Source organism: Antedon bifida, chromosome 6 (genome assembly GCF_963402885.1).
Source record: "Antedon bifida chromosome 6, ecAntBifi1.1, whole genome shotgun sequence".
Taxonomy (NCBI): domain Eukaryota; kingdom Metazoa; phylum Echinodermata; class Crinoidea; order Comatulida; family Antedonidae; genus Antedon; species Antedon bifida.
The window spans coordinates 23,712,389-23,739,125 of record NC_136231.1 but is presented as its reverse complement, the minus strand read 5'-3'; the positions used below and the strand labels follow the sequence as shown (position 1 = coordinate 23,739,125).

The 26,737-nt window shown below is 32.5% G+C and overlaps 2 protein-coding genes across 4 annotated transcripts; one reads left to right on the top strand and one right to left on the bottom strand.

The window, feature by feature from the left end:
- The first annotated feature begins 945 nt into the window (after nucleotides 1-945).
- LOC144845778 (general vesicular transport factor p115-like) lies at nucleotides 946-15,004 on the top strand. Of its 2 annotated transcripts, none has more exons than XM_078703211.1 (19): nucleotides 946-1,085; nucleotides 1,853-1,939; nucleotides 2,201-2,342; nucleotides 2,748-2,863; nucleotides 3,116-3,271; nucleotides 3,834-4,039; nucleotides 4,246-4,495; nucleotides 4,981-5,069; nucleotides 5,777-5,931; nucleotides 6,443-6,648; nucleotides 7,084-7,197; nucleotides 7,563-7,681; nucleotides 9,053-9,234; nucleotides 9,788-9,894; nucleotides 10,582-10,717; nucleotides 11,417-11,529; nucleotides 12,476-12,682; nucleotides 13,066-13,467; nucleotides 14,331-15,004. In XM_078703211.1, the coding sequence occupies exons 1-19, from the start codon at nucleotides 1,020-1,022 to the stop codon at nucleotides 14,388-14,390; spliced, it is 2,913 nt and encodes a 970-aa protein (XP_078559337.1). In that variant the 5' UTR covers nucleotides 946-1,019; the 3' UTR covers nucleotides 14,391-15,004. The 2 variants fall into 2 exon arrangements, with proteins under 2 accessions (XP_078559337.1, XP_078559336.1); XM_078703210.1 differs by having other exon boundaries at nucleotides 3,113-3,271.
- A 100-nt stretch (nucleotides 15,005-15,104) lies between these two features.
- On the bottom strand, nucleotides 15,105-26,438 carry LOC144845779 (long-chain-fatty-acid--CoA ligase 6-like). Of its 2 annotated transcripts, XM_078703212.1 has the most exons (20): nucleotides 26,205-26,438; nucleotides 24,717-24,801; nucleotides 24,097-24,214; nucleotides 23,773-23,837; nucleotides 23,303-23,404; nucleotides 22,632-22,731; nucleotides 21,794-21,966; nucleotides 20,357-20,389; nucleotides 19,819-19,944; nucleotides 19,223-19,300; nucleotides 18,829-18,963; nucleotides 18,497-18,582; nucleotides 18,145-18,196; nucleotides 17,785-17,880; nucleotides 17,327-17,488; nucleotides 16,901-17,017; nucleotides 16,597-16,740; nucleotides 16,373-16,474; nucleotides 15,950-16,021; nucleotides 15,105-15,551 (listed from the first exon to the last, which is right to left on the bottom strand). In XM_078703212.1, exons 1-20 carry the CDS (start codon nucleotides 26,210-26,212, stop codon nucleotides 15,405-15,407), a joined length of 2,001 nt encoding a protein of 666 aa, XP_078559338.1. In that variant the 5' UTR covers nucleotides 26,213-26,438; the 3' UTR covers nucleotides 15,105-15,404. The 2 variants fall into 2 exon arrangements, with proteins under 2 accessions (XP_078559338.1, XP_078559339.1); XM_078703213.1 differs by lacking the exon at nucleotides 26,205-26,438 and having other exon boundaries at nucleotides 24,097-24,277; nucleotides 24,717-24,774.
- Nucleotides 26,439-26,737: the final 299 nt, after the last annotated feature.

Genomic DNA, 26,737 nt, shown 5'->3' with positions numbered 1-26,737 from the left:
TTCTCCATGCTCGTAATCGTAATACTATAATGTCATGTTTTGCAGTTCAATTATTCAATTACTTATTCGATACTGATTATCATTTTAGTTGTAATACCTTTTTTTTTTATTACATATAGCAATTGCAATCTAGACAAGACATGGATCCAATGATAGAAGATGTCGCTGACAATAGTATTAAAGAAAAAGGAAAACTTGAAGCAGATAAGCGGCGATTAAAAAAAATGGATTTCTTTTCGTTTATGCTGATGTTGTTTATTACCATTTTAACTACGCTCTTGCTTGCAATGTCCGGTATGATTGAGAAGACTGTTTAGAAGAGGTTTATGAACTACAATACATTGCCTTACGGTCATTGTTATACTCTAATTTAATAGCTTTTTTAAACACATATTAAATATTATATTACAAGAAGAGGGAAATACTTTAAACAAAAAATTAAAAGAATGTAATGGAATTTAAAGAAAGAATTGGCGTTGAGTTAACTTCATCCATGGCGACAGGAGTATTTTTGTTGTTGTTTATTAATGACAGTGTTAAGAAATATATACCGATTCAATTTACTCAGGTAAAAGATGAATTTGAATTCTTGATTTTGTAGCATAAAAAGTGTTTAAATTAATTCATTTCCTCGTGCTATATTTGATATTATTTTTTCATTTTAGTTAACTAGGAAAATATGAAAAGCATAGGGCCGAAAGTCTATTTTAAGAAGTAGCTAAGCCTATTATGCCCATATCGTATCATTTGTTTCCGTTTAAGTTCACTTTAAGTTTTTTCTTTTCATTTATTATTTGCCTTTATAAATTAGGCCTATTTTGTATTTGTTATGTTTCGTTTTTGATGATGAATAAAGAATATTTAAGAAGATTTAAGGCATAATTTTTATAAAGTTTTTAGTAGGAAAGTGGTTACGCATGCGCATACTCATCAGCCTGGATATGATCGCCACGTTCGCTACCTGGCATTTTATCCACACAACATACACTGTAAAGAAGGTGAAACATCTTGGTAGAAAGATGAGTTTTTTCAATATATTTGGAGGGAATCAAGATCCTGGGCTCAAGCCATCGGGTGCAGAGACGGTAAGGCTTCGGCCTATTCTAGAATTATGAAACCAAAAACCATAAAATCAAATTGAAAGCTTTAGTTTGGTATCTAGGCCTAGGCTAGCCTAGGCCCTAGCCTAGGCTAGCCTAGCCTAGAAGACTGAATGTTTAAGCTGGGCGTTAATTAGGTCGGTCTGCCGAGCGACAGAGGCCGGCCTATAGCCGGTGAACAGACGATTGGGGCCAAGGACGATCCGGGGCATCATAGAGACGATCGGGCCCATTTGTTTATGTGACCGATGTCTTATACGTTTGTACGAAATGCGGAACGTAGAGAACCGCAACAATTGCCTGTTTGATGTGGTTTAAATTGTCCAGCAGTGCGTCGATTTAGGCCTAGGGCCTAGGCCTACTACTTACTAGGCTGACCTAGGCCTAGACCATTATTATTTCTTTAATTGTAATATTTAATAATATATAGGCCTATACTAAAAACCATGATATTAACTTTTGAATATACATCGTTATTCTTAATATAAATATAACTTCTATTATATTATTAAAACAAATGATGACAAAAGTTAGCATTAAAGTTTCATAGAAAATAACGTTTTTATGGCGGCGGCTCAACTTGACCTAATCCCTACTTTACCTAGGCCTACTGTCTGCAGGAGGCCTACTATTGACATCCTAGAACTCTAACCAGGAAAACTGTTTTTTTTTTCTGGATAAGGATGTCGGACATAAATTAAATTAATGGGTCATCATAAACATCATTTTAAAAAATTTATTTTATAATTCAGGTTTCCAAGTTGTGTGATCGTGTACAGTCATCTACCCTACTTGATGACAGGCGCGATGCTGTTCGTGCACTTAAAGCTTTGTCAAAGGTATAGTATGTAAACGACTTGTCCAAAATAATCGTCCCTGTAATTGCAATTAGCAGTGCCGTATCCATGATGATTTTGAAATAGAGAAGAGGTGTGTAAAAATGGAACTGAACCTAATGCCCTCAAATTTAGCAGTGGTTGCCCCCTCCCCACCCTCCTTTTATCTACCTACTCAATTAGTGTTCTATGAACCTGTTTTTAAACCAGTTCAGCAATTTCTATAATGTTTTTTTTTTAAATTAATTTATTTACTAACTATAGACTTTCCGTTTGGAAGTGGGCACACAGTCCATGGAAATTCTGATTAATGTACTACAGAACGATCGATCAGATGGAGAGATTGTGGGATATGCACTTGATACATTATATAACACTATTTCAAACTCTGTTGATGAAGATGAAGGTAAAATGTTTTCACATTTAATTTACTAGTGAGTTGTGTAAACATGACGACAATTCTAACATAATTGATCATAATGTACATTGAATATTTGTGTTGACAAAATGTGGAGAAATATAAAATGATTTATTGAATATAAAATTGTTAAAAATATGAAATAGGCTCCCCTGAGATTATATGAAAAGAAATGACAGTGATAAGTTGAGCCAGGGAGAGTGGTTGGGGAATGCCCACATAAGGTTGTGGTTGACGGATTAGTCTATTATGGTACAGGGGTGCCTTAGGAACTTTTTAACTTCTTTGGGAAAGCATAGGCTATTGTCAGTTAATGTAGTCGGTTAGTTTGACCATAAGTGCAGATTATAATTTTATGGTCAGTTTAATCCAGTTTTATGTTGATTGTTTCAGAGGAACTTTCCAATGGTGAAGTAAAGAAGGCAGATGAGTCTCATCTTGGAGAACAGTTCACAGAAATATTTATCAAAAAACCTGAAAATGTTACACTCCTTTTAGATCTACTAGAGGTATGTTTGAAAACAACTTGAATGTCTTATTTTCAATGAAATGAAAATCATATGTTTAATATGGGATTAAAGAAATCCAAGAGGCAAAAATATAGAGAAAATAAAATCACATGGCGGCAAATAACTCTCAGCAAAGAGTAGAGACAGATTGCTTATATACCCTGTTCAAATAATGTAAAGTAGATTGTGCTTCTTCCTATGCTTTAAACACTAATTCATATTGTTATTTATGTTGTGTATATACATTAGGAGTTTGACTTTAAAGTTCGCTGGCCTGCAGTTAAGCTTTTGACCGCATTAACAGTCCACCGGTCAACTCAAGTTCAACAGTGTGTGCTGGTCAGTCCAATGGGTGTATCAAAACTGATGGACCTGCTATCGGATAGTCGGGAAGTAATACGAAATGATGTGAGCTTGTTTGTTTATTCAATTCAATTCACTTTTATTTCAGAACAAAGTCCATACAACAACAACAACACATTATTATGGCTATACTGATACAAGTTAACATACGTAAAAGTATACATGAAATTATGTATACAGAAGGTCAATCCATTTTCTATGCAACTTTGAATCTTTTAGAATTCGAGAAAAAACACATTTTATTAAAGTATTACAGCTTATTGTTTACCAAACACACACAGATATGTAGTTAGAAGGCACATTATAACTTGTACACTTATCTTAAATCTATTTCAGTCCTTCGTTTAAGTAAAAAGCAGGAGGAAAACATTTTCAATGAGAGCAATTACCCATCCTAAAGAATTCTGGTGCTTTTGAGAATTTCCCAAGAGATTAAAGATTTAGTTACTCTACTTAAAAACGAAAGACTGCTATTTGTATTGATTTGACCATTTGCCTTCTTTCTATGAATACCGTGCCACATTAAAAATTTGTATGGGAAACATTTAATTAACATACGAACAATTGATAAATTGTTTTTTTTTTATAATTTTGTTGATATTTTTAGGGTCTACTTTTGCTGGTCCAACTCACAAAAAATAATGCAAATATTCAAAAAATTGTAGCTTTTGAAAATGCATTTGAAAGGCTGATTGAAATTATCTCGGAGGAAGGTGGTAGTGAGGGCGGTATTGTGGTTGAAGATTGTCTTCTTTTGTTGCTTAATTTATTAAAAAAGAACAGTTCGAACCAGACGTTTTTCAAGGAAGGAAGGTGCTTTTTTCTTGGATTCTTTTTTCCATTTTTTTATTTGCCGTTTTTGTGCTGCTTGTATTTTAGTATTTGTTGAACACTTTTTAATATTATTATAGTTTTTTCAAATTGTTTATAATTTATATGGATTTTTGTTATTATATTTGTGTCTATACTGTATTTTATTATTATTCTATTGTGGTACTCTTATACTTATTTTTATTTAGGTATGTACAAAAGTTGGCCCCCTTTTTTGATCTTCAAAACAATGAACCAAAAAGTCTTGACGTTGGATGGTCAGCTCAGAAGGTCAACAATGTAAATTCAATGCTTCAGGTGGTTCGGACTTTAGTGTCGCCTAGCAACCCACAACAAGCTACAGCTACTTGTCAGAAAGTGATCCACCAATGTGGTCTGTTGAAACAGTTGTGTACTATTTTGATGGCTAGTGGTGTGCCTGCTGACATACTCACAGAGGTTTGTTTTAATAGATTCTAGAATTTGTATTATTTTCAAAGATTTTTTATGACCTGTTTATATTGGAAAATCTCAAAAGAAAGTGCAAACCAAGTTTTAGATTCAGGAGATTTTTTCTTAATTTACATCTAACAGCAAGTTCACTCAATGAATAAACTATAATATTGTACTTATAAAATTCTGATTTGAGGCTCAGGGTGTAGAGCTGATTCACAACCTTGAGGTACAACCTTTGTATTAGGTCAGGGTTGAATCACATTAACCACCACTAACTAAATGGCAATCCACTTTATATTATACAATGCTATACACTACAAAGCAACAATTGTCAACACATGCTTATAAACCAATTGGTATTGATATATCTCCTGTCAATTCCTTAACTACCCAGATTTCAGAATGTTGCATGGGAAAAAAAGTGTGTAGAACAGATTTGTGTAAATTGAAAAATAAAATAATACCTTTGTTTATATTATTCTTTACAGACAATAAATACTGTGTCAGAGGTTATTAGAGGATCAAAAACAAACCAAGAATTTTTTGCATCAGTTAGCGCTCCGTCAACACCACCAAGGTAAGCTAGAACGGCGCGGGGACTGTAATATTAATATAGTTACTAATTATAGGTATTATTAAACCCACATGAACAGTTTTTATAAATGTATTGTTAATGCAATGCAATCAATGTTTTTTTTTATAAATGACTTAAATTTTTGCATATGAGGAATATCTATAGATTATGCTTGCCTTGGTATGCTCAACAATCTGCAACGTGCTCGTGGATGCAGGTTCAAACTAGCATATTTAATTGGCTGACTGATGCAGCCATAGTGGGTTCTCTCTCTAGCTACTGTATATACATTTATGGCTATTTTAAAATCAGAATAGCAGGAATTAGTACCATAATAAAGGAGAAATACATTTCTTTGTTATTACTTTTTGCCATAGTGAGTTCTCTCTCTAGCTATATACATTTATGGCTATTTTTAAATCAGAATAGCAGGAATTAGTACCATAATAAAGGAGAAATACATTTCTTTGTTATTACTTTTTGCCATAGTGAGTTCTCTCTCTAGCTATATACATTTATGGCTATTTTAAAATCAGAATAGCAGGAATTAGTACCATAATAAAGGAGAAATACATTTCTTTGTTATTACTTTTTGCCATAGTGAGTTCTCTCTCTAGCTATATACATTTATGGCTATTTTAAAATCAGAATAGCAGGGATTAGCACCATAATAAAGGAGAAATACATTGCTTTTTTATTACTTTTTGTAGGCCTGCAATTGTTGTGCTTGTGATGTCCATGGTGAATGAAAAGCAACCATTTGTTCTTCGCTGTGCAGTACTCTACTGTTTTCAATGCTTCTTATACAAGAATGAGGTTGGACAAGAACAGATTATATCAACTCTTTTACCAGCCACAGCAGATGGTGAGATTGGCAATAATTTAGACAATTAAAATGAAGATGCAGTGGTTATTTAAATTCAAAATTGGATGTTCATATCGCTGCATGCAATAATCAATCTTCCCATTAAAAAAAAATTTTTCTTTATAAAGTCCTAATATAATAAGTCTAATTATTAAATAATTGTTAATAATTAATTAAAATAATGAATAATTAATTAATAATTTCTGTTTGATATTTTATTTAAAAAGATTTATTTAACAAAAGTACTACACAGTGCGTCTGTGGTTTTAGATTAAGAGTTTTGACTAGTGATAATGATCTTGTTACGTGTACTGCGAACTAACTCCTAAATGGGAGAAAATCCTATGTTAGTGTGAATTTTCCTTTTGTGTTGTTTGTTGTATATATGGAATTTTTATTCTGAAATAAATCAGTCAAATATATAATATATTTAAATATAGTAATTTAAACTATAATATCAAAATATATTGAATATCATTAAAAAAAAACCAAAATGTTCTTTGTTGCGCAGCTTCTGCTGTTACAGCCGGTCAGCTACTATGCGGTGGATTGTTTAGCCAGGATTCTGTGTCCAACTGGTGTGCATCGGTTGCTCTTGCACATGCCCTGAAGGACAACCCAAGCCAGAAAGAACAGCTTCTACGTGTGCAACTTGCTACAGGCCCTGGCAATCCCTCAGTGTCTCTCTTACAACAATGTACCAATATGCTATCTTCGGTAAGGTGCTTTTTGCAATTTAAATGTTGAGGATTTATTTAAAATAACCATTGTATTTTTATCTAATGCAAATATATGGTATGCTATAAAAATCATGATTTGTTTGACAAAGTTATTTAAGTCTTCCATTGAAAGAATCATGTCAAAATTACTCTACTGCGGTTACTGCTTTTAAATCTTCACGTTGTTTTAAATGTTGTAATTTTGTATTTTATTGTTTGATGATTATGTTTTGCTTTGGAGACCCACTTGATAGTTTGATTTAGTTCGCTTTTGGGAATCCTGTCTCTCTCTATTGTTTTGTTATTTTTTGTTATATGTGAGACGAAATAAATGAAATGGAATGCATTCATTTATTTTTGAATAATAATACACACAGTTTATTGCTACAACAATAATAATAATATTTTATTTTCAATTTGTTTCTTTTTGTAGCCAACAGCTAAGGTTCAAACCAGACTGGGCCTACTGATGTTACTTTGTTCATGGCTAGCCAACTGTCAGCTAGCTGTAACTCATTTCTTAGCTAATTCAGCTAATGTGCCATTTGTATCCTTTTTTGTTGAAGACATGATATGCAATTACAGAGTTGAGATAGTATGGTTTACATCTCCAGTCCTATGAAATTGAATTAAGGCTTGAAAATAAACAAGAATTTAAAGAATTATATAAACAACACTACTTATCTCACGATAACTACCGTCTACATGCATCTCAATATATATCAGCAAATCTTTTCATAGCTACAATTTTTTCCCAGAGGTGCATTGAGTTTCCAAATACCCATTTTTTCAGCCTTAGTAAACTATAAGCTACCGCATGGTAACTGGTTCCCAATGCTTCCATTCTCTTGAATATAACTGCTAAAGGAACGGCGCGAAAAAAATGGATAATGTTCTTTAATTATTAAACAGCTTATGGCACAAGTAGCTGAGCACGTAGATGAACAGGAGGCACTAGTTCAAGGCTTATGTTCATTCCTTTTGGGAATCTCGGTTCATTTTAATGATAATTCAAATGCCACATTTACAAGGTAAGGACTTGTATGCCTCACATAATCAATTGCAATTTTTATAACTTATAACGTTTTGAAGGCTTTTTTTATTGATATATTTGAAATCCGAGATATTCATTGAAGGTCATGTACTATTTTCAATACTTACACTTCACTAAGTAGCTCATGTCAAATGTCATCTCGTGGACAGTCTTTAGGCCTGGCCTAGTTAGGTTTAGTTTTGTAGGCCTAGCTGGTAAACAGCAGTAACGTACGAACATCGTACGCTAACCATAGGCCTAGCCTGACGTTGTCTAGTTGCTGCATTCATTGTTTTTGCCAGAATCTGTTGATACAGACTGGGGAAAACCTGGTATTTTTGCTGAAAAAAATTCCATTTTGTTTTTGACATGATGTTTGACATTTTGTTTATTCATGATCGATTGAAAGTGGGTGAATCATAAAAAAAGAAAAAACAAAAATATTAATCTGCGCACAATGCATGTTGGAATTTATAGCAGGCCGCTTAAATTATTAGAATCTTATTTTTAACCGTTTAAAGACGAAAAAAAGTTTATCGCAATAGGACCATTACAGTATTTATTTTTACATTGTATGTAGTTTGTGAAATTGAAATTAGATCTAAAAAACATAGGGAATAGGACTTGTTATTTTATCATTGAAAAATAGTCAGAAATATAATCATCTCCAAGAATTTAAGTTTCAATTTCAAAAGAAAATCCCCCAAAAATACCTTGTCAGTAATTATATTTCTATGACAATGCAAGTACAGTTCAATCTTTATAATGCCACATGTGATATACAGGTTTCCAAAATCCTTATCTTTGTTACTATTGTCATTTTGTTACAAAAGAAAAAAGATTTGAGTTCTAAAATTCTGTGCTTTTTCCAGTTATTGTTATTCTAGTATAACATTCCTTAAATACAAACAGGATGTTATTGTACATTTAAATCTTCCAGCAGCTTAGAATGGAACCTTTGAATGCACACACTGTTAAGAATTTTAAATTATTGAACTCTCTTCCTCATCTTTTGGTTTTTTTCAACAAAAGATAGTAACAAAGGTATATTATTCTTGGAAATAATTATCTCAGTAAATATTGTATGGTATGGGATTAACATTTTTGTGAAAAAATGTTTTTGTAATTTTCAACTTTATGTTGGTAAATTAAATTTATTTTTATATTTGGTGAACTGATTCTACAGAGGCCAATTGATTGATTTATTCCAAAATTCAAGTGGAAAAATAACAATTTTTCACACAGTTATTTGTTATGACCTAAAATGTGTAAATACTAATAATATGTTGCACAAACCATATTATAATTACAACTGGCAAAAAAAAAGTTGATAAAATCTAAAAAATTATGTTTATATTTTTATTTGTAGTGAGAGTCTTAGAAATTTAATTACAAAACGAGTTGGCTTAGAATCTCTTGTTGAAAAACTAGTGTCAGTGACGAAGCATGAGAGTTACACAATGGCAGCCCAGAAGCCGCAGTTACGATATACGCAGCCTGAACATTTACTAATTGACTACGAGTTTACGTCTTTATACAAACAGTTAGAAGGTAAAATTCAGTTACATCGCCATAGATAATAGAGAGCTTCCTATTGTTTTAGTTATGTAATCTTAAATTATTGTGCGCATGCATTGACATTAAAACATGCTTCCTCAATCGATTCCTCAGATTTTAGAGATGGATTCTTGAGAGAAAAATAATCGTAATAATATCACTATTTAAGACTGCTAAAAGGAATGTGGGATTAAAGACTACAAGGGACTAAAGGGAGGGAATAAAATGGAAAAAAAAAATGAAATGGAACTTTGCATTATTATATCTCAAAAGAAATAATATTACTAATAACTAATATGATTATAGCGCTATAAACCCGAATTTTTTGTTCTATCCCCTCCTAAACAACTTTTGCACCTGTATAGCCTTCCGCTATGTTAGGATTGCGATTGTGATTGCGACCATTGTATTTTTTAGACCAATTTCACAATCGGGTCACAAAGGGGTCATCATACATTCATTAATTAGATGGCGTCCCTTCATTCTAGTAAATCTAATTTATGTACAAGAAATAATTTTATGTATAATGTTTGTATTACTTTTATAGGAAACCTTTGTAAATCTGTCACGTCTGCTGAAGATGCTGAAAGCAAGAAGACCGTAGAAGATCATGATAATATTGTGACACAATACAAAGATATCATAAGAGTACAGGTATTATTATTATTATTATTATTATTATATTATTAATAATTATTTTTGTATTGTCATTTGTTATATGGTTCCATTCATTAGCAGGTAAGCATCTAAAGTTTTGTTTGGTGCTAGACTTTCAAATAATGCATTTTTTTCTAGACAACAGTTACTATCTATTGTATTATTCCACTTTCCATTTGCGCTAACACAACCCCAAGATGCCTAAACGATATTAAATTAGATATTAAATAATGTAACAATGTAAACCTCAGTGAATGACCACACACACCCACTACATAAGTACTACGTTTTAAACAGATCGGGTATCAGGCTACCTCCACTAAGAGGAGATCATGATCGTCTTCGAAAGTCATTTGTTCCAAATTCTTGCCATTTATATAACGCAACTATTAAAAGATAGATTGAAAATGTAATTTATATAATACTGCTAATATTGTATTGTATTCTGTATGAACAATTTACACATCGCAGTTATGTATTCTGTCAGTATACCTCACTGTGAAATCAGATCAACTTATTGTAATTTATATATATATATTTATTTTTATATATTATATATATACATTAATATTTTGTATACTCTGCTAGTAAAATGCCTGAAATGAAAATGTTTTTACAGTGATCTCTTTCATTTCTTTTGTAATTGTCGGTTTTAATAATTTACTTTTTAATAATATAATGTAGGATAATGACTTGAATGAGCTTCGTGGAAGACATGAAGCGCTACAAAAGGAACATAAAACCGCTGAATTACAGCTAAATGAACAATCCTCACAGATACAACAGCTTAAAGATCAGTATGCCTTAATGAAAGCCCAAGGTATGTGATCTTTTCATTACATATTTTAAACAAATTCAATAACAGCCCAACTAGGTTTGCCTTGCGAATTATATCTCGAATGTGTCAGCTTCTTGATTTATTGAGGTTCGCCAATATGCAGCGGTCTGGCACACGGCCAAGATCGAAGCAGTTATTTTAACAGCAGTTTAATAGATAAATAAATAATGATAATTCAGAAAAAGGCATTCTGAATTATGCCCCATGGTTTACATACGATGGCACTTTATTTTTTAAATATCCCTTTTTTATGTATTTTTTTATTCAGGTATAAAACTTACAACAAGTAGCCGCATGGCTAAAAACATTGCATTTGCAAAAGTACTGTACAATTTACTTACATAACAGTAAAAAAGATGTAGTAAAAACGAATTAAAAGGTACAACAATATTGCTCTGTATCTCGCTTTGGCTCTAGGAGAACTATTGTTTAGCATATTAATTATTGTAGGGATGGGTGAATTTTTAAACCATTCGGTTTTCGGTTTGAATTGTTGATACTTGACCTTGCCATTGCTTCGGAGCACTGTAGTTAGTTACTATTTATTGTAAACATCACACAAACCAAGGATAGTCTTTGCATCATTGGTAGAAAAGTGGCGGAAAAGTATAATTATCCATTTGGTATATTCTTTTTTTTTTTCAAATTTTAGTAGTAATTATTGCTATTGTGTTTTTATAGGGGGAAATGGTGATGATGCTGTAAGAATAGCAGCAGAATTAAAAGAGTTGCGAGAAAGTCAAGAATCGCTTAGAAAGGAAACTGCAGAGAAGGATGATGTCATACAAAAATTGGTAAGAACAGTAGAGCTCACTGTTAATCAAGAGGAAATATATATTTTAACACTATCATCAAATCCTATTCAGGAGACACTCCTATTACTACTACTGTACATCACAATGATGTACTAATTATTCTCCCAGCTCCAGGTATTACTATAGTCTGCCATAATATCACTAAACAGCAGTACGATTTTTTAAATACTTTAATAATAATATCCTTGATTTATATAGCGCCTAATGTTGTGAAACCTCTAAGCGCTGAACATTATTTTCCCAGTCATTTTTTTTTATCAAACACGTATGGAAACATACTCCCATAGTGCAGCTAGTAATCAGCGCAAAGTTGTGTTGTGTTGTGTTGATCTAACCAGGTTCCCATTTATACCCTGGGTGGAGAGAGGCAAACGTAAGTAAAGTATCTTGCCTAAGGATATAAGCAATGCGACGAGAGTTGGATTCGAACCTCGATCTCACGATCAGTAGCCGAACGTCCAACACACTGCACCACACACCCTTATACTTTACTATGCTGTACATATAGAGAGTGGTATGGCATGATGGTGAGGATATCAGACTAGAATGCGAGAGTCATTGGTTCAAGACCTATCTTTGCTATAGTACTTGTATCCGTAAGCATGATTATTTTACCCTCATTTCCTCATATGAGATGAATTTCTCCTGTGTACTGATATTGCAACTTGGAATATTATTTGAAAAGGGTAGAGAATTGTCTTTCGGTGTACTGATTATGATCCTGTACTGAGCCCTCTGGAAGACTGAAGATTAAATGTTATTTTTATGTTTATTTTTTAATTATATTGTTTTTGTATGTATTATGTGTTACTGTCACCCAGAACAGGATGAATGAAAGAGATAAATATCTATTTTGTATTTAATTGAAGTTGAATAGGCATTTATACTAATGCTCTATGTTTTTATTTTTTTTTATTCGCAACAGAAAAACGACTTAACAATTGCCGATGCCAAGGCTGTTCTTGTTGATGACAGTGGAGTGAATCAAAACCAGATTTCTGAACTTCAATCATCAATACAAGAGCAAAAGAAAGAAATTGATGAATTGAAATTGATTGTAGCAGCTCAGAAAGATGAGGAGCAAAGGTTAAAGGGTGAATGCATTGACCTTAAAAATCAATTAACACAGACTGTAAGTTTATGTTCAAAGTTGTTGTTTTCACTCTTGTTTGTCTGTTTTTTCCTTGTTAAAGATTTCTCAAAATGTTGTTTTAAAATACCATGACATTTTCTGGGCCATATTCTGACACTTATTATCCATTAATTATTGATGAAGATGTATAGAGAGGGCGGTAGTGCATAATTTTGCTTAGAGTTAAATGTGGGTGGAGGGATGCCTTTTGTAACACTGTGTCTTGTTTTGTAATGGCAAAATTACTATAAAGGAGTAATTATTAAAAAATTCCCTTTATTTTGTACTAAATTAACATGTAGAATTATATATATATTTTTAAAGATAATGTATATAATATAAAATGTGCATTTATATTTTCTAAAATATTGATTTTTCATCAGGGAGAAGCTGTTCCTAGTGGAGACAATGCGAACATTGTAGCCGAGAAGGCAGCCTTAACTGCCAAGCATTCAGAAACCCAGGCCCAGCTAGCCCAGGCTGAGGACCACAATAGTAAGCTAAGCTCAGACAATCAAAAACTAATCAGTACAAATCAAACCATAGAAAATCAACTTAAAACTGTTACGGACACTTGCTCAAGTTTAACAACACAGGTTAAGAAACTTGAAGAGGAAATCGGTGATTTAAAAGATACGAATACACGAGTAGAAGACGAGAAAGAGAAGTTTAGAAAGGAAGCTGCAGACAATAAACAAGAACTAGATGACCTATTAGTGTTATTAACGGATACTGATGCCAAAGTGGAGAAATACAGAAGTAAATTGAAGGAGCTAGGAGAAGAGGTAATGATGCAATTCTGCTTAATGGCTAATTTACATAGATGAGCGGTAACAGTAATAAAAATATAGAATCCATGTTAGGGGTCCGCTCAGGATAGCTACGGATTCTACGTGGGACAAGCTACGCCGTTTTCCGCTTACCATTACCGCTTGTCTGTGTAAAATGGCCCTTAGTAGATTACCTTTAGTTTACTATTATAGGTAGTAGTTAGCTTGGGATAAATGTGTTTTTTTATTTTAGAGTTTACATTATGTTTCATGAAGATGAACAAATGTATTTTATTACTTTATATTGTAGTGACACTGTGGCTTGGTGGTTGACATTCTTGCCTACCAATCCCATGGCCCTTGGTTCAAATCATGTCATAGTTCCTGGATTTTTCTAATGGCCCCTTTGTAATGAAACTTGGTTTACAAAGCATGGGATTCCGATCCTGTACTTGAATTAATTTATTTGTTGTTAGATTTTGTGAAAATGAAATGAAAGTAGCAGTAGTGGAGGTTGACACACTCGCTTATCAAGCTGGAGTAGTGGGTTCAAATCCATGCTATGTTACCAGAGTGACTTCAATACACTTTAATGGGTGGAATACATTTTTTTTAAATGTGAATGGACATACTATCCAGAATTCCAAAATTTTATAATAAAATATCTTGCTTTCAAAATGCACACATGTTTATAAATATGTTATTTTACCGTACCAGCATAGTACTGTACAGCATGTCACACAATACAGTCATAGTATACATTTTCTATATGCCTATTATAAATATTTACTTGATCAAAAAAACTACATGTGACGCTGATCTCTGAATTTAGTAATTTTCAAATAAAAATGTATAATTCTGATTATCTATTTTTTCAGGTAACTGAGGATGAAGATGATGATGAGGAGGAGGAAGACGAAGAAGAAGATGAAAATTAAATATAGTTTTAAATCATATTATATAAATTTAAATACAATGTTTACTATAAACTAGTAAAATTCTTTTAATTTTAAAAATGTAGGTTTAGATATCTCTATGTTATCAGTAGTTATACCATTATGGTTTTCTTCCAGTCTTGTTTGTCTTTTTTTAATAAAGGGAATATGAGCTTTTTTGAAATTATCAAACACAAAGTAAGGCGTATTTTTAGATGGCTATTAACAGTTTCAATCTGTATTTCCACGAGAGGCAGTACATTTTTTTGAACGATGATTTTAATTGAATTGCTGGCAAAAAAAAAAATATCAAAAGTCACAAATTGAAGTTGTATTTGTATAAAAATAAAGTACTTATTTCGTTGTTTTTGACTGCTGATATGTGTTTTAAATGTTTAATTAATTTAAATTAATTTGAATATAATCTTGTCACATTTCTGTTATATTATTTTATGCACATCCATATTTGGATCTCTTGTATATGTAATAGTGTGTGTATTTTTGGGTTGTTCATTTAAGTATGTCAAATTTATGAATTAGATTTGAATAAATGAAAATAAACAGAATTAAAACATGTTTGTTTTTACATTTTGTAAAATTACATAATTGTGGTGTTTCTATTTTGCGCATGCCCCAGGGGCGTGATCTCGCAACCAGTAAAGCAACCCGTTACAAAACTGACACGTAACAACCAAACAAATGGACCAAGTCATAAAATTCTTTTTACTGTATTTGTATTTTCTATACATTTTAATTTTAATATGACATTAGATTCTTATACTAAATGTATATCTGCGTTCAGCCATTTTTTATCATCATACATTCTTGTTACTTAAGCTCTGTCTACTATTTTGATAAAAAAAATGTGTGATGTGCCCAAATATGGTAGTGATATACTTAAATATGGTAGTTATATGACATCATCATGGCCATATATGGGCACATCACATTTTTTTTGTCGCATAAAGTTTGATAGTGTAGACAGAGCTTTAGATGGTCTAGTACCTAACTGCCTCTTTATTGTTTTGCATTCAGTGTTTCGTACATCTTTTCAACTTGGTCTTTGTAGTATTTTCTTAGTACTGGTCTCTTGGACTTCAGCGTTGGTGTTAATAGATTGTTCTCAATACTAAACGCTTTTGACGTCATATGTACAGCTTTGATCTGTTAAGGATAACAATAATGTTTACATTTACTTATGGTAATTACGACATTTATTATTTCGAGGTTCAATATAGTTTGTCAGTCTAAAGCTCTGGCTACACTATCAAACTTTATGTGACATCAAAATTTGATATGTCCATATATGGCCACGATGATGTCATATCACTACCATATTTGAGCATATCACCACCATATTTGGGCACATGACACTTTTTTTGTTATACTAGTTTGATAGTGAAGACAGAGCTTAAAGATTGTTCACACATAACCAATTGAAACATTCACTTCATGCTCGATATTCTTTCTGGTATATCACGAGATTGATCACCCTTTTTAGAAATATTATTTATTATGTGAACTTTATTAATGTATTATGCAGAACTGTTGACTGTACAAACCTGTTCAAATGACTTTAAGCCGGATTCTTTGGCTAGTTTACGCAGTTCATCTTCAATGGCGACCTTCATAACCTACAAAAATTGACCAAATCTGTCAGTTTTATTTTGTCAGAATTGAGATTTTATTTATTATTCATTTAACTTTGTTTCACGAGGGTAGCAACAACAGTACATCTGACTTGAAGAGTCAATGCAAAGAATACAATTTTTTACAAAATGCCTGCATTCAAGCATCACATTATAATTAAATTTTAAAAAGCTAAAATTCCATAAAATATAAAACTTTAAATTTCTAAAAAAATAATGAAAATAGGATGTAGAAGACATTAATAACTTTTTGACCGAATATTCATTGAAGAAATGCGTATGAAGCATAATTAGTATAATATAATAATATATTTAAAATATTATTTCTGTTCATACCGCACTTTGACACATTGCTTCGTAGTCTCCTTCCACGTGATGTGTAGTTGCCAATCTTGGTAAAGTATCTGGGTCTGGAACAATAACGGCTACGAGACACGACTGAAACATTAATACATAACTTTTAAGTATGTAACTGATTTGGTAAATCATATATAATATGAATCCTAATGAACAAATCAAAGGTAAATTTATTTTTATTAAAACAATAATCACAATTTTACCTGTAAACTTTCGCCATGGACGAATATCTGTGAGACGTACTCACACCGTAGGTAGACGTTTTCGATCTTCTCTGGCGCCACATACTCTCCCTGCGAAAGCTTGAAAATGTTCTTCTTACGATCAATAATCCTAATTTGACCACACTACAAAAACAAATAATTTATCAGAAATAAAGATCATGGAAATGATAGAAGCAAGAGAGAATTTTATGACACATTCATGAAGTTAATTGCTCTGTAAACGCTTTCCGATATTGTACCATTAAGTAAAAACATTGTGGAAAGGTCAAACACAGTTACTTACTTCTGTCCATTCTCCAATATCACCACTATGAAGCCAGCCTTCATTGTCAAATGCATCTTTCGTTTTCTCTTCATTCTTATAATAGCCATTTGTGATACTTGGTCCTTTCATACAAATCTATATTCAAGTTATCAAAAGAAATACATTATTATTAATTAGATTTTCGTTTTCAATAACATGCTATTGGTTTTGTAAATAATGATTCTGAAAATGATCGGTCGATTCCGTAACCACTTTTGTACAGAGTATGCAGTAACATTTGGAAAATAGTTTGAAAGAACGAAAGAAAGGCCTATAGGGTGGAAAGAAAGGCATATAGGTTGAAATGAAAACAATTCTAATCGTGATTCACATCATTATTAATTCAACAATTATTATTAAGTAAATTATGTTTATTTTGTAACGATTGATGACTCCATTATTCACCTCTCCTTGTCCATTTTTAGCAAAGTATTCCATTTCTGGAACATCTACAACCTTCATCATACAGGACGTGATTGGTGCACCTTGATGGTTTAGGCTGTTGTCAGCTGGGTAGGCTAGAGTAGAGATACACGTAGCTTCGGTTTGGCCAAACCCTTCCACAAGCTGTGAAGAATATAAGAAGTTTCTTAGGCTTACAAAATATCCTATATCATAGGCCAGTTTATCTCGCTGGATACAATAGTCTATGTAAAATTCTAAAGATATTTTCTAAAATGTTACAAAATAGTAAATTTCAAAGTTAAAGAATAGTTAGAAAATAGTTTTATACAGAATTAAACAACAGCCATTGTTAAGAAAAGAGGCGAAGTGCCTTGATAGAAAAAGAAAATCAAAGAAGAAGTTCTTCATTGGTGTCACTAAAATCAATAATTGTTTAGTGAATGGCTCGATTTACTTACAAAGGCACCGGAGAAACACTGCCAAAATCGTTTAACTTCAGCGGAGACTGGTGCAGCACCTGCTGTCATTCCACGAACTCGACCGCCTAACGAATCCTGAGGTAGAAATTCAATAAAGACATTTTATTTCTTTACAAAGACAACAACCAAATTTTTAAATGTCAATTTACATTAAAGTAATTGACATTATTCGCAGTGCTGTTGATTGCTCAGAAAGATAAATTGTTTTTAAAATGTAGATTGTTTATGCACTTTCATAATCAGTTTCTACAAGCATATTTTTGTTTTGAGATTGAACCAGATACAATTATAGAATTGTTTGATAATAAAAATGTGAAATATGTTTATAAGAAATATTACCCGAACTTGTTTAAAGACGCCATCCCATATACCATCATTTCGTACGACTCCTCTGCATAAAAAAAATTAAACAAATTGTATTTTCAAATTTATAAAAAAAAATACAAAACCAATTCTAGCGAATATTTTTATCTTTTACTAATTGTTTAGTTCTTTCCTCCAGTAAAGTGTTTATGACTTGTTTGTCAATATACTCGATCTCTGTCTACACTATCAAATTAGTTAGTGATATGCTTAGACATGACATCATCATGTACATATTATTAAGGACACATTTTTTGTCACATAAAGTTTGATAGTGTAGACAGAGCTTTAATCTAAGCTAAGAGTTCAGTTCCCAAGAAGTTCTTACCGTTCTAGTTCCTTGCCTTTCATTGTACTTGCAAAGCTGAACATCCATCTTTTAATAAAGTTACTGTCCTGGACTCTTGCCATTACCTAAGGAATAGTCAATTCAAATACAGATGTTTTGATATTATTTACTGACGCCTATTCGCTGTTAAAAATAAAATACTTCAGCAGCATAGTATTTTCACATTATTAAATGTATACTTGTTGTTTGTGAGCAGACCAGGCGCATTTGTGTGGTGGTTTCTTGTAGTATATAATCACAAAGAATGTGTGCATTACGAAATAAATTCTTTCAAAATTATAAAACCATTTCTATAATACTATAGCATTTACCTTGTCGTAGACACGGTTCATCACACGGGGAACACATGCCATAAATGTAGGTTTTAATGTTAATAAGTCATCCGTCATTAATTTGATATCTCCCTGGAAGAATCCTGTACTTGAACCGTGCATGAAAAAGTTCGTCTATTCAAAGAAAACAGAATATGAATATATAATTGGGAATGCGTTGGGGTGTAGGTCTACATTTATTCGTGATACACATTGTTTTTAAAGCTAATACGTCAAGGTGGTGTCTGCGGATTTATATATCTATCACTTCATAATCAAATTCTATTCGTAATTTGGAATATTATAAACAATACAATAGTGATTTGGTGGATCTTAAAATTGAACTTAAAAGTGTGAAAATGTGCATTGTTTCTGGACTTATTTTGGTTCTTACCATTGCAAATCGTTCATACATATGTGCCAGTGGAAGATACGAGTAATAGACATCATCGGGAGTAAAATACAATAGTTTCTGTAAAATTGCAAATAAGGTTAATGCATATCATGAATAATAATGGATCACCTAGTAGTAGGCCACCACACACACGACAAAGACAGAGGCCGTGAAATATCAAAGGCATCGTTTTCTCTAGCACATTGAAGCTTCCATAGGCTAGATGCAAATTATAACAAACGATTCGTATCAAAAACATTGTGCATTGTTAATAATAATCACAGAATACTTTATAATACGCCATGTCTTTGTTAAGTGTTAAACATATTAAAATATGCAGGATATATCATTCTAAAAAGGTACGGGTAATGAATGATTCTGTAATTGTATATATACAAATTTTTACTTGAGTATTCGGTGTCTAATTTGTATGTACATTGTAAATAATACAATGTACCTGTATTTCTATTGTAGTAAAACTCATTTTTCAAATCATTTCTGTGTATAATCAAATCGTTATTGTGCATTATTACGTAACATTGTAATGTGTATTGTAATTATATAAGCACATTTTAAGTTACTTTTTATCCACTTACCCCAGTTTGTGCTATAAAGCCAGCTGAACAGGCTATAATATTACCATGAGTGACCATCACTCCCTTAGGGTCCCCCGTGGTCCCACTTGTGTAACAAATGGTAGCCAGATCATCTGACGTTGGTGGCTGAAAACAATATAAAAACAGTTGATATTTACATAACCAGGCTTTCTTCATATTTAAAAGACTTTGGTGGACAACATGCATGTGAAGTAAAATACTGACATCACATAGATGTCATGCACTTTTCTTCAATTGAAACTTTCGGTTTAGTATAAATTAAGATAATAGTTAATACTTTCGATGCGGGTGCATGCCCGTGTCACAATAATCGTTTTGTTTTTCACATGATTAGGACGAAATATCACATTAATACAATACAATCTAGAACATGATGTACTATAAATAAAAAATATCATGTATAAACAGTGCACGAGGGATGGTACTACATTATTGGATCGTTGTTTTGTTAATTAAAGATACAGAGTTAAGATTCGATTTGAAATCAAAAACTCCAAGATTCGATACCATAACTTACCACAATATCTTGCGGGAATTCTTTCCCTGTTTTCTATTAAAAAAAAATACACATAAACATGATGTTCAATTGCTATCTTGTATTCAATCAATCACAATCTTTATTTATTCACGAAATTATAAAATACAAAAGTACAAAATATAAAACTCGTTCACCATAAAATAAAGGTGTTCTTCCACAAGTTCGTTTCCATTTAATTGGAAAAGATTACTAAATAAACCATTTGAAATGAAGTGAATATCACACAATAAGTCACCTACGATTTGCTAAAGTAAGGTATGTGGCACAGTGCGTTGGACGTTTATGATCGTGAGATCATGGGTTCGAATCCAACATTCGTCGCATATTCTTTAGGCAAGACACTTCCGTTTGCCTCTCTCCACTCAGGTGCACAAATGGGTACTGGTAAGGTCAAGACACAACTGATTACGAGCTGATTTATGGGAGTATTTCCATACATGTTTGATCAAAAAAATGACCGAGGTAATGTATAGCACTTAGAGGTTCGCTTTATAAACCTAGGATATTAATACTGTTGACCTACGGACGGGTTTCAAGAGCGTACTTAGGTAAATATTTAACATTTTCCTAATCAGTTAAGAATGTATATGTTTTTGTTGTTTGTAGCCTACTCATACATGTAAAGAAGATTAAGCGCGGAGGCGTTGTTGTAATATTTTGAATGCCTGTTTCAACCATGTCTTTGATCGTAGATTTTCTTATGAGTTAAACAGAAGTCTGATATATAAAAGTAATTCTAATAATATGAAAGTAAAAGAAGCTTATCTTTTTAAATAGAAAGAAGAAAAGGAACATAACAATTCCTAATAACTTAACGAATAATATATATAGATATTTGAAATATTTGCTTGTGTGAAAGTATAAAAGGAATCAACGACATTTATACTATAACGTATAACCATGGAGAAATAAGTTATTTCTCTATGGTCTTACTGATTTTGATTTGCAGTGGAAATTATAGTTTATACGATTCTGAGTGCTTTTATGCGTTTACAGTACACCTATAAACGCAACAGGATGAATATGAAGCGCCACTGTTGACATTATTATATTCATATCAAAAATACACACACACTGTTTTAAATAATATTTGTACAGTGAATTCGGTATAATATAAGCAGTAAAATCAGGCAGTAATCATGTGCTTCATTTTCATTTTGTCTGACAGGCGATTGAAGGTTTACTTCTAGGGTGTATTTTTGTAGCCTTATAAGTTGTTATGCCAGTTGAACGACGGTTTAATATATATGATAGCATAACCAAGACTTCGAATGGTGGGTGGGTGGGGACGATGGAGAAGCACTTGACATTGTAAAATGTTTACAACAAGTACTTTTAAGTACCATGAATGGCAAACATTCAAAATTAAAATGTTGTATGTTTACCATTCTTGTATCCGAATGAACAAATGCGTACCTCAACATCATCAAAACCGAGAAGGTTGACGTCCAAACCTTGCGCAATTTCTTTAACCTCATCACTAACGTCTTCTACAACGACGATACATTTAAGTGATTTCATCTCGGAAGCCTGTTTCAACAGTTTTCTGCATCGTTCTTCTTTGTCGCAAACCGCTACCCTAATTTCAGCTTTAACAGATTGAAAAATACATATATAGTGGGATAATATGTAATATAATTCTTTTTTTCCCCAATTTTATAAGTTTCAGATATTTAACAATTCACGAATATTTTGCCTAGAAACTGTATGATGATAACATACTTAACGTTCAATTTATTATAAACATGGATGCAGTCTCTTGGTAGGCCTGGTTGTGATACTACAATATGTAACCATTTATATCTCAGACTTATTAACATATTTTAGTTTTTGTTTACATCTTTATTAGTTCAAGTTCAAATTAACCTTTATTTAACAACGGAGAGATCGACTCATTCGTTTAAAGCTATGTCTAACACTTTATATGCCCATATATAGACATGATAATGTCATATCACTAACCTATATGAGCATATCACTAACATATTTGAGCATATCATTACCATATTTGAGCATATCACTACCATATTTGGGTACATCACTACCATATTTGGGTACATCACACATTTTTGTCAAACTAGTTAGATAGTGTAGACAGAGCTTAAAGTTGTACTGTTGTTGTATTGTATGTTTTAATTTGTGTAGAGTTGTGGACGAATGAATGCCACACCGCAAATTGCTCTCTTCAAATGTTTATATTACGATATGTGGTGATGTTCTTTTAGATATTACCTAATTACTACGACTGTCTTACCTTGGTTTATGATGAATTTACAGGCCTCTGGTCCAAGTGTGTCATATAAAGGAACTATAACCATTGAATATGCGTTGCATGCTTGCTCAGTACATATCCACTGGAATCAAGTGTATACATATATAACTTTAACATAGATATGGTAATGAAGAATTTAATGTGGACATTAGAAAATGAAATTATGAAAATAAAGGTGGATTAATCAACGATGACGATGACGACGACGACTTAAATTCTGTCTACACTATCAAACTAGTTTGACCAAAAAAATGTGTTCCCAAATATGGTAGTGATATGCTCAAATATTATGGTATTGGTATGGCATCATCATGTCCATGGGCACATTACATTTGTTTTGTTACATAAAGTTTGATAGTGTAGACAGAGCTTTAGATGATGATGGTGGTGGTGGTGATGATGATCAACAAATTGATAATTCCATTTTCGCTGTCAAAGAGATGGAGTGCATGCTTGTGACTCTTCCATAGATCCGCCTATGATTTTAATTACGAGGATGATGACGACACCAAAACTATGATGACGACAATGATAATGACAACGTAGGCCTAGATGACGATACCCACATGAGGAAAAGGAGGAATACTGGTAATTAAGAAGGCATGGGAGAGAAAACATATTGATAATGTCGATGTACGACACGTAGGCCCTACCTCTACACAATTCGCAGAGTAGATACCGATAAAGGTTTCAGCGTTCGCTTTACATCCATTGGCTATTAAGCCAGAACCGAAGTTCTTTGATCTTTCGAATACCTATAAAGGACAAAACACAGAGTAAACAATTAAACTTGTTATGTAGGTACACAAGTAGATAAGTACCGATAAACACATCAGCGGTTTGTCATTATTTGACTGAACTGATTAGTCTATGAGCTTTCGAATACCTATAAAGCAACAAAACAGCAACACAAACAATCGTACTGTAGTTTACAAATACCTTTACAAAGGATAGTATAGCCATTTGATAAACTATATGATTTCATTGTACAGCATCGCTCACAAACTGGAACTATTCAATATAGGAAATAGCGTTAATGTTGGTATATATTCTGTGGTGGTGTAGGCCTATTTTAATGCCAAATGTTATAGGCCTACTTGTTAAAAATCACGAACATACCAACCTCACTATAACTGATGAAAGTATATGGCTTTCCAGGCTCTCTACACCCAAGACAAGGTCCGTTATCTAAAGAAATAGTAATTAGGAATATCTTAAATATAAACATATTATTATAATAACCTTTAGAATCTTTCTGATATAAATCATAATATTTTTATGTAATACCGAGTTCTCACTGAATGAAGGCTCTTTTAAAATTCTAAATATGGGGAATTTTAAACGTAATTGTCAAACCAATTGTCTCAGTCCATTTTAGACAACATGAAACAATAAAGACAAAACCAAATGATTTAATATTAAAAAGGAGAGAATGATGATGACAAACCTGAGACCCGAATACCGCGTTGAAAAGCATCGTAGAGTGTTCGGACGTCGTCGTAATAATGCGTCATTAGATCATCTGGACCATCAAGCATTGGGTTGATGTGTATGCCTTCTTCTCCCTAAAAAAATATTTACTTTTACTTTGTCCTTTCTGTTTCTCCTTCCTTCCACAAGCCATTAAACTTGTTAACAAAAATTACAAACGATGAAAATTATACTGTAAATAGTTAATGCTCTTTAGTGTTTTTATATAACAAATATGTTTATAGTAATGTAGTTTCAATGGTTATTTTGTAATTTTTAATGCAAGCAATTGAATTTCCAGAAATGGATGAGAAAAAATCTGAATTTCTTTCTTGTACTATGCATAAGAATGTGTTCTTTGACATGATAGCGTCCACAGTAAATTTTCAAAATACTACAGACTATAACTATTAGGCTACAGGCCAACCTGTAAATATTTGATTTTCAATATGGGCCAAAAAATTAGATAGCACGCGCTCTTTGTCGCCAAGTTTCTGAGCGCTTAATTCATTAATCTAAATTGGCTTCTTTAAAGTGTATTGTCCTTAAATTTCAACATATTATATCCATGGTGTTATGTTTGAATGATATACTTACCGGCAAGATCTTGGATTGATGTAGGAAATCAACATCTTTTAAACCCAGTTTCTCACGTACTTCTAGTACACCTGCCTTGTCATAACTGATGGAAAAACATTAATTATCAAGATTAATATAAGATGGTTTTGAATTCTTCAATATACAGTAAGTAAGTAAGTACCTTTCGGTATAACTACAGACCAACACGGGTATTTTTTTTTCATACGCATCCAACAGCGAGTAACTCGCCAATTACAGGATGAATAAACTATTTTATAATTTATCATGCTTATAAACTAAGTCTCATTTGAGGCTTAGGGAGTGCACTCATGTCGTCGTTAGCAGTCACATTGTGCACCTCAAATGAAATATTTCTTCGCTTGCATAATATTATGGAAGGCCTAACATTTTACAGCGTAATTGAAGGATGGTGGATGGTGAGGAAATGCAAAATGAAGTGGTAATGCCTATTAGGCCTATATATAGATTGTTTTCCATAGACGGGACGGAGCCTCAGAAAACAAAGTACTGTACACAAGCCTATATATCAGTTGCCACACGTTGTGCGTTTATTGATGAAAATGTAAGCAGTGAACAACGATTTCCTTTCCAGGGATACCATAGTTTCGACTCCTGCTTTACCTTCAAAACGATGGGAACTCATCGAAACTTGGACCTGTGTGACACCAAACTTTCACTTTAACCTAATACACACAAAAACCCCCAAGAATACATAATAGTATAGTTGCAATAAGTAACTTTTCAAAATTTTCTGTCTTTGTAAAGCGCATTGAGGCTTTCAGCATAATGCGCTATATCAAGTACCAGTTATTATTATTATTATTAACTAGTTTCCATTATGTGACTGGTTTACACAATCTTTAAACCATCTGTCGAATGTTTCATAATAGCCTAATACCACTGAGGATTGCATGATCCGTGTATTGGCAGGTTCCTTATTATAACAATAGTAAAACGGTATGATTGTATGTTATTATTCACAAAAAAGGGCTAGGCTTTAAACTTGGGAAACTATTGTTATAGAAAGGCCGTAGGTCAAGGAGATTGATGAATCTCACGGAAATATCATGTGACGAACTTTTTCTTTATAGGCATTCAGGATAGAAAATCGTTTCAAATTGTATTTAGCAATAATTAAACAATGACGATGTGAACAATTCTGACATTAAACTACGGTGTTTTTTAATTAACTATATAACCCCCTTGCCCAAACATCACTAACTTACGCACAGCGCGCACACACGTAAATATAAGGATTTTGTGATTTAAGTACACGTGGATTAAATTATGCGAAGAAACACCGCACACGGAACTATTCCAATACAGTACTGTAATCAATGTAACTTTAATATTTATGTCGGTAATATAATCATTATAGTAGGGTTATACCAGTACTTATAGTAACTTCGCCTATATTGTCATTGAATACTATGGCATCTAACTCAAACAGAAATACAACTAATGGCGTATTTAGCCTGTACTTACATTGCCATTATAGAGTGATATTCCACAATTCAGCGACTTTCTTTACTAACTCAGTGCCCTATTGCAGTAATTCAACTAATGAGAAATCAATAGTTCCGCAAGAGGCGTGGTGTATATTCTATCTTTTCCTGTTTACAGCTGTAAGCTATACCGGGACGCATAGGATGCCAAAATACCAAACGACATTGACACTGCAAATACGATATCATACGGTAAAGTTTCAACATATTAAAAGATTATCTTTTAATGAAAGATATATAATTTTATGACTATATGTACAATATAATATAGACATATCTAATGTACTTTCGTTTAAAAATATACCCCGCAGTAGCGGAAAACGCCGAAGATACGAGAAAGACCAGAGGGCGCTCATTAGTTATTTATCCTGTTAACAATTCATTGATCAGATAGGCCTATATAAATCGTAAAGAAATGAGGCTGGCTACGTGTCTATTAGGCCTACAATGTGAGAAATTGCTCATTTTATGTTCTAATTTAATAAATAATATGTAGTTTAAATAAATAATACG

Bases quoted from the DNA above. Each gene is read 5' to 3' on its own strand.
- LOC144845778 (XM_078703210.1), top strand. From the start codon at position 1,020: ATGAGTTTTTTCAATATATTTGGAGGGAATCAAGATCCTGGGCTCAAG. The intron at 2,864-3,112 runs GTATGTTTGAAA...TATATACATTAG, and splicing joins TCCTTTTAGATCTACTAGAG to GAGTTTGACTTTAAAGTTCG. The intron at 3,272-3,833 runs GTGAGCTTGTTT...TGATATTTTTAG, and splicing joins GGGAAGTAATACGAAATGAT to GGTCTACTTTTGCTGGTCCA.
- LOC144845779 (XM_078703212.1), bottom strand. The intron at 22,732-23,302 runs GTAGGGCCTACG...ACTTGATTCCAG, and splicing joins ACTCTGCGAATTGTGTAGAG to TGGATATGTACTGAGCAAGC. The intron at 21,967-22,631 runs GTAAGACAGTCG...AATCTGTTAAAG, and splicing joins TAAATTCATCATAAACCAAG to CTGAAATTAGGGTAGCGGTT.